The 11,540-nt window shown below is 51.2% G+C and overlaps 1 protein-coding gene across 1 annotated transcript; it reads right to left on the bottom strand.

Annotated features, from left to right (window-relative positions):
* Window positions 1–4,416: 4,416 nt before the first annotated feature.
* Window positions 4,417–10,272, bottom strand: LOC102390159 (complement factor properdin). Its single transcript, XM_006050976.4, has 9 exons — window positions 9,686–10,272; window positions 9,453–9,603; window positions 8,066–8,244; window positions 7,422–7,592; window positions 7,093–7,284; window positions 6,736–6,909; window positions 6,297–6,488; window positions 6,020–6,134; window positions 4,417–4,648 (listed from the first exon to the last, which is right to left on the bottom strand). Exons 1-9 carry the CDS (start codon window positions 9,756–9,758, stop codon window positions 4,498–4,500), a joined length of 1,398 nt encoding a protein of 465 aa, XP_006051038.2. The 5' UTR covers window positions 9,759–10,272; the 3' UTR covers window positions 4,417–4,497.
* Window positions 10,273–11,540: the final 1,268 nt, after the last annotated feature.

Raw genomic sequence — 11,540 nt, 5'->3', positions numbered from 1 at the left:
TTTCGCGCCCCGTGTGGTGCAGTCCGGCTGGGCCGGCGGCGGCGCGGACGCGACCAAGGCGACTGCGAAGGGGAGTTTGTGGAGGAGCGGCGAGTGACGTCAGCGCGCCTTCAGTGCTGGGGCGTCGGCGGCGCGCGCCGGCAGGCGGGGGCGAAGGAGCTGTCCGCGGTGCTGAAAGCATAAGTGCGCAAGCGCCACGCCGCATCCTGTCTCCCCTCCCCCGCCTCCGATTGGGGGTGCGCAATTTGGGGATGGGGGCGGGGTGGAAGCCTGTCCGGAGGGTCGGGTGGGTGCATCAGGCAAGCCTCCCACCCTGTCTCATCCTGGTCTTCACATGCACTCGCACCCACACCTAGGACCCTCTGCGGATAGTAGGTTTCCAGTGTTGATATTCACCACAGGAGGCATTTGGCGGGTGGGAATGGAGTTATACTCAGAAACTCAAAAGTAGAGAAATAACCCCTTCACAGCGAGAGCCGAGGGTCACACGCAGTACTCTGCAAGATCAGTTTCCCACATCCACATAGGCTTAGCTAGGCAGAGAGATGGATGCAGGGGTGGTGTAGACAGCATCAGACAGGTGGAGGTGGACACTTGGGTGGAGTGTACTCTTGCCCAGGGTTGGGGGGCGTCCTGGAGGCACACTGGGAATGACACGTATGTGGAGATACATATCGAAATACACAAAAGTAGGGAAACATACGGAGGCATGTACAGAGATAGAACACACTGATCTAAGTATCTATACTGACACAAACAAGCCCAGGGTAATACTCATGGGCATACATGCACATGAATACGCCTACACACACACACACTCACACACACACACACACACACACACACACACACACAGAGGCCCCACACAGACACACAGAGACCTAGGGAAACTCACATGAGCATGCACCCCCGGACAAAATGCACCCACAATCATGGACAAACCCAGATCTCCATACAGACACATTCCCTGAAGTCTAGTCCTGACGTGTGTTCATCTCTCCCCACACACACTCGGCCAACAAGCCCCCATCCTTTTGCCCTGGACACAGTCAGAAACCATGATATCCACCTGGCATTGTCAGTGCCCAAGGCTATCATCCTCTGTACCAGAGAGCTTTCCACTGGCAAAGGCAGACCCATCCTAGGGTATGCAAGCTGTAGGTGCCACATGTTCGCCACATGGGCCACATGTGCAAATGATCTTTGTAGTCTAGGCAGAGGTGGGCTGTGAAAGCTCCTATAAGATCCTGATTACAGTGAAGACACAAATTCATTTAAAAATAATAATTCGCTGACTGATTGTACCCAATTCTCACAAAACTATGGAGTAGGTAATATGATTTCCATTTTACAGATGGAATCCAAGAACTCCAATTCATTCTCAAAGGGTCATGTTCACTTTGTGATACATACTTTTTAAAAAAAAAGTATGTGCCAGAAAGGGATGTTAGTGTGGCTGGAGCAGAGTGAGTGAGGGAGATTGTGGCAGGAGAAGGGGTCAGAGAGGTTAGCAGGGTCCAGATGGAGCAGGGCCTTGTGGGGCATAGTGAGTGATGATGGTGGACCAAGTGAGATGGAAGAAGATATGGCAAGAAGTAGGCAGATTTGTAGTCTTTTCTGCCTGAAGAAAATACAGAGATAGAATACACCGATCTAAGTATCTATACTGACACAAGCCCAGGGTAATACTCATGGGCATACATGCACATGAATACGCCTACACACACACACACACACACACACACACGCACCACACGGACACACAGAGACAGGCAGATTTGGAGTCTTTTCTGCCTGAAGAACTTTCAAATGAATCATCCACTTATTCATTTGTACATTCTCCATTTATTAAATCTTTGGCGTGTACAAACAAGGTCATGGTGTGAGGTCTGGAGTCAGAGTGCCTGGATTCAAACTGGCCCTCTACTATACTCTTGGAAAAGTGACTTAACATCTCCGAAATTCGGCTTCCTCACCTGTAAAAACAATCACCTGACCAACTCTCAAATATAGGGGTGGGGGAGTGCTGTGACTTCTGCCAGGAGTGTCCTTTCTTTCTCTCTCAAGGATCACTTTTGGCTAAGGTCTCCAGGAAGTCCCCTCTCCCCTTAGGCTCCTACTGTCCATCGCCTCTGCTCCCTCCTCCATCCCAGCCAGCTTCAGTCCACCTGCAGGTCTTTGCTTTGGCCATTCCTTCTCTCTCTCTCTCATGGATGCCCTTTGGCATCCCACATTCCAGTGTTCCCCAGATGGGGAACTGCCCAGAAATTGGGTATTTCCCAACATTGCTAAGTATATGCTCCCGTTTCTGCTCAGTAATGGAAGCAAACAAGCTCTGCTGGGTCTGTGGTGACTTCTCTGAGGGACAGGAGCAGCTGCAGGTCTACAGACCTTTTTGGATCCTCTAGGAGTAAGAAGTCGGGCTCCTTAGGAGTCTGTCTCTAGACTGCCTCTTCCCAGTGGCCCTGTTGCCAGGTTTATAGTACCATGCCCCTCAGTGTCATCCCCTTTCTCCAGGTAGCTCATTTTCCAGAAATTAATTTTTTGTAGAAAAATGAAGAGTTTCCCACCCCCACCCCGAAGGAGTGTCTCAACTCCTCTGCACTAACTTCATCTTCTCCAGCAGGAAGGAACATACAGAAGGGGCTCCAAGAATGTTTTTCTTTGTTGTGCATTGGTGAGCAGACTCTGAAACGCACACCCTTGACATATGTTTGTAATCAGTATTGTACCCATGTTTATGGGCTTCCCAGGTGGCTCAGTGGTAAAGAATCCACCTGCCAATGTAGGAGCTGCAGGAGACATGGGTTTGATCCCTGGGTCAGGAAGATCCCCTGGAGGAGGAAATGGCAACCCACTCCAGTATTCTTGCCAGGATAATCCCATGGACAGAAGAGCCTGGCAGGCAATAGTCCAAGGGGTCCCAAAGAGTCAGACACAACTGAGCACACATGCACCCATGTTTATAACTCACAATACATATCCATGCCACCTGTGTATGTATGAGCATGTGCACACATATACCCCCACACCCTTATAACTCACACATTGTTATGGTGCACACAGTTGTAACTTCACATGCACTCCACACATACTCAATATATCCTTAATTCTTGCAGAGACCCTATAGGTCTTCCTATCACACATACACAAAGATACGTGCCTCATAATATACACATACAGACAAATTTCTACTTTCTTATAGACGTATAACTTTCTCATACCCTGCAGTAGCAACCAGACTCCCTCACTTAGGCTCATTCCTCTTATGATAACTAATATTCATTGATTTCATCTTTACCCCTACCCATCAATTGATCCATTTTACACAAGGGAAAATTGACCCAGAGAAGTGAGCAGCCTGACAGACTCTGGGTGTCACTATCTCCCATCTGAAGCCTCCCACACAGAGGCACCCCTCCACTCACAGGACAAACTCCTAAACTCTGCTCCTGGCATGGTGTTTCCCAAATGTCTAGCCCATTACCTTTCTATGCCTGTTCCCTCCTGGGTAAAATGCAGATAATAATATTGACCTCATATGTTCGTTTTGGGTTAAATGAATTCATGCTATGGAAAGTCTTAAAACACTACCAGGCACACATCCTTGTTCTCTTCACTGGGGAAATACATATCGCTCTGACTCTTCTTCCCCATCTCCCATGATGTCCAGCGCTATTTATACAGTAAGCGTTGCTAAATGTTCAATAAATGTTCGAATGAAAGGATCTCCCATTTTGGTCTGTTCCCTGGCTCAGATGTCTTCTCTACCAGCCTTCCTTCACCAGGAGCCCAGACTTAGCTCTAGTATACAGTAGATGCTAATAAGTGTTGAATGAATGAACGAACCCTAAAGAAATGTGTCTGAGTGTCTTAGGGGCTCCTCCTGGAAGATGCTGACTATACCTTCTCTTTGCTCCTGTCCCAGTTCAGAGCCCCTCATAGGCACTTCCTCGGTTCCCCATCCCCCCACCTCCGCCTCGAGGAGCTATTTGTCGCCGCTAATTGTGGTGTTGGAGCTGGGCTGTTGGGAGTGGGAGGGTGCAGATGTTCGCTCTGCGGGGCTCCAACCCCAGCCACGCCTCTTTGCCGGATTGACGCAGAATCTGCCAGCTGAGGGAGCCTTTAGTAGGGAGAAGGAAAACAAGCACTCCAGCCAATCAGAAAGTGCCTGCCAAGGCATATAGCCAATCAGAAAGCTCATAAATCAGAGCTCTGCAGAGGGACGTGCTGGGTGCCCCAGGGCACTGACAGAGAAGGGGACAGACATCAAGGCTACAGCAGGGACGAGTATTCGGATACGCACCTTCACTTCCGTCACACCGTGGCCACAGTGGAAAGTACTGTTTTCCACCACAGGCCACTGCGACTTCCCCTGTGCTGCGCTCTTTGGCCTAGAAGATGCTATGGCCCCACTCCTGGGAAAAAGACTAGTTTATTGAAGTCTGAGAGGTCAGGGGGTCAGAGTGGAAGAGAGAGATGTGAGAATTCTCATCCTCAGGGTTCTTTGCAGGGAGGCACGTGTAGACATGGCCGTTTCTCCTCCACCATCACCTTCTGCCCTTGCAGCACATCACACTGTACCAACGGTTTCCCCCAGAAGGTCACGTTCTTCTCACCCTGACCTTCGACCATGGTAACGGTGGGCCTGGTGCGTTAGTAGGGGTGGGGATGAAGAGGATAAGCTCAGGGAAGGCAAGAATGCATTCAACAAACTCTTACTGAGTGGATACATTATACGTATATTTTTAGCTGGGAGATACTGGGCAATTTATCTCCTCTGTGCCTCAGTTTTCCTCATCTGAAAAATGGGAATAATAATAGTCTCCTCACTGGGCTGAGTGAAGATAAATGAGTTGATTCGAGTAAAGTGCTCAGAGTCATGTCTGGTACACAGTAAGTGCTCAATAAATGTTGGAAATTATTAATATGAGCTACCATCTCTTACCTTTAAAACCTTTAATTTCTTTCCCCATTGCCCACTGGAAAGAATCCAAATGCCTTGCTTTGGCATTCAAAGCCTTGTTGTTGGGCCCAAATCTCTGCCCCCAGGTCAATCTCTAGTTCTTTCTTACACTTTATTTAGACAGCCCCATGTCCAAAATGGTCTTCACCTGGGTTATTTCTTCCACTAGGCAAACCCTCCATTCACTCCCATCCCAATTCTCCCAATCAGTCCTTTCTCCATTCATTCCCTCCCTCTGTCAAGTCCTTTGTGTCTCCATTCAACACCCGTAACTCTTCTTCCAGACCCACTCTAAACCCCACACCTGGTGACCAGGTAGCAGGCCTTCCATGAGTTGGGAAGAGGCCACTTAACCTAGTAGTTTGATGCTTGTGGAAATAAGGAAAGGATAAGTGTTTTAACCCTCTTCAACACCTGGGCCACCCTGGCCATCTGGAAACATTTCAGGCAGCTGATTACCTGTGTCCAGGACTCTGCTCACAGTTTTGATGGTGGGAAAGTGTTTCCCAACCTCTTCCTGCCAGGGGAGGCCCAATCAGCTTCCTGGACCCAGACCCAACATGCCAACCATTCCTCAGATGTCTTCTGTCAGGGTGGAGTGGGCCTGGATCCCTTAGGGGAACCCATGGGATCTGGGTTCTGAGTGTTTGCAACTGTTGCCAAAAAGGCCTTAGAGCGTCTTGGGGCACAGGTGACAGAGGGAATGAGAGGGTGAATGGAGGCATGAGTGACCGAATGGGCAAATCAAAGCTTGGGTAACTAAGGAAGCAGAGCATATGGACACAGGAAGGACAGAGTGAATGGGAGAATGGCTGAGTGACTGAAACAGTGACTGAAGGGCACAGATGTTACTGATTCTCCCCTCAACATCCTCTTTCTCAGCTTCTTCTTTAGTTTCTCCCCTCTTCCTACAACTGGAAGATGGCACTCAGCCAGGCAGGCACCTTGGACCCAGTGACACAAGCCCTGTTTGGTGGTGACCAACCCTCCTGCCCTATCTGCTGACATATCGCTATCATAACCCCCTCCAAGGCACATTGCCCCCTCACTCACGAGAACTTGGGGAGCGTGGCCTGGCAGAGGCGCTGGCGGGTGCGGATGGGGTTGGGTCCACATGGGGGTATGCACAGCCCCCAGGTACTCCACTCCGACCAGGAGGAGCCTTTCCCTGCAAAGAGGGGAGAGGTTCCTGAGTCAGAATTAGAGGTCTTGGTGGGGGGCTTGTGAGAGAGAGGCTGCAGGAACATGGGATCTGCGGCAGAGAGTCAGAAAGCCCCTGCCCCTGCACGGGCTGCCCCACCCTCGCAGCATGGTCCCTGGGGGCACTCACAGGAGCAGCGCTGGATGTTGTAGCAGTGCCGGATATCCTGCTGTTTCCCAACACATCGCTGTCCGTCAAATTTGCGGCCCTTGCAGATCCTGGAGCGTGTCTGCTGGCCTGGGATCTCCTGGCAGCTGATGTTTTTAATGCTTGGGCGGATGCAGTTGCTCCACTCCCCCCAGAGCCCCCACTGTCCATTCACTGCAGAGACAGGGGCAGCTGGGCTTGCACCAAAGAAGGGAGTCAGGGGGCTCAGAGGAAGGAAGGGGGGCTGAGGAAGACAGTAGGAAGGATTGGATGTGGGAAAGGGGGATCAGACATGGAATCAAGGCACTGGGGCCAGGAATGGAGGGATTAGAGGCAGGAACAAGTCATTAACAACAGGAATTGGGCAGCAGAGATGGCCGGGGGCCTTAGGCATGGAAATTGGGCATCTTGGGGTGCTGACCAGGGCAGTGCACAGCCGTCCCGCAGACGTGCGTCCGGGTGGCATCACCGACACAGAAGGGGCCCCCATGCTGGGGCACAGGGTGATCACATGTCCGTTGTTCCTGGATCTTACCCAGGCCGCAGGTCACAGGGCAGGGGCTCACAGCACTCCATGGCCCCCAGCCCCCAGCCACTGTTGGGAGGACAGAAGTGAGGAGAAAGGCCACCTCAATCTCCCTGACTCAGCCCCTAGACCCATGAGGCAGACTGCTCCCAAACGAAAAGTTCCATGGTCACATGGTCTCAGATCTCTGTTTCTTGAAATGTCAGAGCAATCCCCATGTAAGTTAAGAGCAGGGGTCTCATTCTCCAGTACCTGGGCAAGGTGGCAGGCCAGTGCAGGCCCGCTGCTCATAGGCTGACCCTGAGCAGGGATTCCCAGGAGGCTGTGTGGAGGGCTCAGGTGCAGAGCATGTGCGGCTTCGTCTCTCCACAGCTGCATTGGGTCCACCGTGGCAGGTGCCTGAGCAGGGGCCCCAGGGGCCCCAAGCAGCCCAGGCCCCGTGTGCTGTGATGGGGTAGGGGTGGGGAGATACCAAGTGTGGTCATGCATGTTGAAGTCTTCACAACATGGAAGTTCCCTGCTGTAACCCCTGGACCCACCCTGGGTGCCCGCATCATTGCCCAGTGGTTGCTGTCACTCACTGGGGCAGACTTGTTTGGTCTCACAGGGCTCTGACTCCTGTGCCTCTCCTATGCAGTGGCCCCCACACTTGGGGGTGGGGCGATTACATGCTCGACGACGAATCTGGATCCCTCTAGAGCAGGTGACAGAGCAAGCTGCCCAGGGTCCCCAGTCGGACCAGCCACCCATCTCTGTGGAAGAGAAAAGAAGGAACAAGATGGAGGTGGTGGTATCACTCAGTGGTCCAGGCTTCCTCATGTACCCCACATCAGCTTATCCTATCCCCCCAGTTTCTGCCATACCTGGCCTACCATCATTGCTCATCTGGACTATTGCAGTAGCCTTCACACTGGTCCCTTTGCTTTGCTACTCAGCACATACAGTTTGTCTTCCTGACAGCAAAAGGGATCTGTCACAACCCAAATCAGATCACGTTTTTCTGCCATCACTACATCACTCAGAATAAAAGCTGACATCCTCACCATGACCTCCAGGGGTCAGTCGCCCTATGACCTCACCTCTCATCACTCTACTGCAACCATGCTGACCTCCTCCTTGACACCTCACAAACATCGAGCACAGTCCCACCCTCAGGGCTTTTGCCTTGATTGTTCCCAGTGCCAGGTAACTGACAGTGCTCGCCCGCCTTGCTGATCCTCCTCACCAGGACAGCATGGCTGGTCCTCACAGGCCTGTAGCTGCCACTGGAGGGTTCCAGGCTCCACCTTCTCGGGGGAGCATTGCTCACCCCAGCCTGTGCAGTGCCGGTGCCGCAACTGGGAGCCCTCAGTGCAGGTCACTGAGCAGGGGGTCCATGCGGACCACGGTGACCACTGTGGGAGCCTGTAGGGAGAAGCACACGTCCCACCCTGGCACACTCTGGCAAGGATGGTATACGGGACCAGAGTGTGTGTAGGCATAGGCAGGAATGCGGGATAAATGTATGCAGAATGGAATGATGGGAGTACCTACCTCTTAGTGATGTTGGGGGATTGAACAGGAAGAGGTGAACACTCAGTAAACACTTATCATTTACCTTCATGATCAGGAATCTGGAGTTACCCTTTGAAGTCTCCCAAGGACAGTGCCAGGCACGCAGTAAACAAGGATAAGGACTAGGGGCCCAGAACTGCTGTCAAAAGCCCACCAGGCCACAACTATGCATGGCAGCAGGCAAACAGGAAGTGTTTAATAAATAGGAGCCATCATCCCAATAAGCTCAAAAACCCCACCCCCACCATGGCATAATGCTAAACAGATGAGACCTGTTGACAACTAGGGGCCTGCCTTCAAAAATCCCCAAGCTACACATCCCTGTAGCTGTGTGTATCTGGTGTATACACAGTGTATCTGGTGGTGTATATGGGATATATAGTAAGCAGTTAGAAAATATGTCTGACATACAGAAAGGGCTCAATATATGTCAGCGGGCATTATGATTAAGAGACTAGAGCTACTCAAAAATCCTCTCAAAAATCCTCTACTACTCCCAATATCTGCAATGAATCAGGATGCTGGAAGTATTCAATGAATGTGAAGTGTCATTTTAATTTGGAGCCTGGAGTTGCCCTCAGAATTGCCCAAACACTTCCCTTCCTGCAATGTCTCTATACAGTATGAACATGCCATATGAGCTGTCATCACCATTTATGAGGGCTTGAGCTACCCTCAGAAATAGCCGAGCAGCAACCCACCCACAATGCTTCTGGTATGCAAGAAGTGCGCAATATGTGTAAGCCATCTTGGTTCTCAACCAGGGGTGACTTTCACCTGTCTGGAGACATTTGAGTTGCTGCAGATTGCTACTGATAACTACTGGGAGGCCAGTGATGTGATAACACATTCTGCCCTGCACAGGTCAGCCCCTCACAAACAAATAATTTTCTGGCCCCTAAGTGTCAACAGAGCCAAGGCTGAGAGACCTGGAGCTACAGTTGTGATCAGGGCCTTGGAGCCATGCTGGAGAATCTCAGAGAAAGCAAGAGCCCAAGTTCTGTGTTGCCCCGCATACAGTCCTTTTTGCCTCCCACAAACCCCAGGCTCCCCCTGACCTGCACACCATACAGAGATTGCTGCCAGGCTTCTGGAAGGCATAGCCAGCATTGAGACAGCATTCTTCCACTCTGACCCCTCCCCCAAGGAGGTCCTTGCACTTGCCCGTAGATTCCTCATACTGGGCGAAGCAGAATACAGGGTCTGAGCCTGTAACAGGGTGGGGGAGCATGGTCAGGGTTGTGAGGAGCCCAGGCACCCCTGGGGGCCAGCTGGGCCCCCACCCACTCACCTGTGGCTGGCAAGGTGAGCAGCAGCAGTGGCAGCAGCGGCAGCGGCAGCAGGGCCTGCGCTTGGGCGGGCATGTTGAGCACTGTACCCCTGCAGCCCCACCAGGGAGGAGGCCTGGCTTTATGTGCGCTGACCTGCTCCCAGAGTTAGTGGAAAAGAGGAACCAGGGGCAGGAGGAACTAGGAGGGCGAAGGGCAGTGTGGGAGAGGAGGAGTGGGGGGAGGGGAGGGTATTGTGCTGGTCTCTTCAGCTCCAAACTCTCCTGGCCACCTCTGTCCCTGAGCTTCCTCCTCTCCTCTCCCCTCCCTACTTCCTGCATCACTCTTGTGAGGTTCTGTTGTGTTTGTCACCGTATCCCCAGCACCCCAGGCCCCGCCCAGCAGCCCATGGGCACTCAATCAATGCACCTTGGACAAGTTCTTACTGAGGGGGAAATGGAGCCTGGCAGTTGGAAGCAAGATAGAACTTCTTCACTGTGTGACCTTGAGCAAGTCACTTGAACCTCTCTGAGCCTGTTTCCCCACCTATAAAAAGCATGCCCTCTACCACGATGACAGGGCCAACCTCACGGGGGTGCTGAACATTAGTGAAGTGAGCACGGTGTGCTCAGCGTGCCCTGCCTCATGGGGTGGAGCAGGCATCGAGGTAATTGCTTCATCCTCCATCCTGCCTTCACCACCACCCTCCTCTTTCCTGAAAGTGAGATTCTTCGTGGTCAGCAATGTGGAGGGGAGGTCAGCACAAAGGAAGTGAGAAGGGGAAGTGGCAAGAGTGCGGGGAGAATTCAGGACTGAACTGGTGCTATCCACTGCCCCACGGGCAGCTGGGGGTACCTTCAGGTCCCAAGGAGGGGGTGGTTGGCTTGGCCATGTTCCATCGAAAATCTTGGATAGGTAGTAACTGCCCCCCTCCCCACTCCATACACAGCCTACATCATAAGGCATTTTGAGCAGATCTGGAGTTAAGGTATTTAAAAGTCCTTAGCCTAGTGCCTGGCATACAGCAGGTGCTGTTTGTTAAAAACATTGATTAAACATTTATTGAGCAACTACCGGGTGCCAAGTGCTGTTCTGGACATTGGATGGAGCAGACAAGAAGAAGCCCCAAATGCTAGCCCTCAAAGGACTTTTGTTCTAAGACAGGGAGACAAGGTCACCTCCCTCACAAAAGGGTATCTGTCACTCTCTAGCCCAGAGGCTCTCAAATCTAAGTACGCATCAGAATCATCTGGAAGGTTCGTTAAATCCAGATTGCCAGGCTGCCCCAGTTTCTGATCCTATAGGTTTGAAGTGGGGCTCAAGAACGTGAATTTCTAATAAGCCCCAGCTGACACTGATGTTGCTGTTCGAGGACCACACTTTAAGAGCCATCATTCTAGTTCCTGACCCTTTTCTCTGTGGGTCTCATGTAGGAAAACTGTTCATTGTAGTCCTTATTTTACTGTTAATAATTAATTCCAATTCAGCCTAAGCTCCACAGAGCCTTTTTTTTTTTAAATAAGCCTAATGAGTGAAACTCCAGAGCCTGCTTTAAAAACAGAAATCTTTTTAATTAACAAAAAGGAGTGTAAGAAAGTTAGGAAGGCAATGTCTCATTTCCTCTACATCCATTTAGGAGCACTATTCTGCAAATTAAAACAAGGTTGAATGATTTGATTCGGTCAGGTGTGTTAAAACAGAGCTTTCTCAAGAATACTGGTCTTACTTTACGGGTGATAAGGCATGTTGACAATTCATATCCGTTACAGATGTACTGTTTTCTGATAACATAAGCCTGTCTTTGAACAAAGCGGTCTTGTTAAGTTTCCAGGACTTCAGTGCTGTTATCCTATGAAAACAAACTCCTCAAGAAACCTG

Source organism: Bubalus bubalis, chromosome X, assembly GCF_019923935.1.
Source record: "Bubalus bubalis isolate 160015118507 breed Murrah chromosome X, NDDB_SH_1, whole genome shotgun sequence".
Classification (NCBI taxonomy): domain Eukaryota; kingdom Metazoa; phylum Chordata; class Mammalia; order Artiodactyla; family Bovidae; genus Bubalus; species Bubalus bubalis.
Note: the sequence above shows the minus strand (reverse complement) of the source record. Positions and strands in the feature narration are given on the sequence as shown.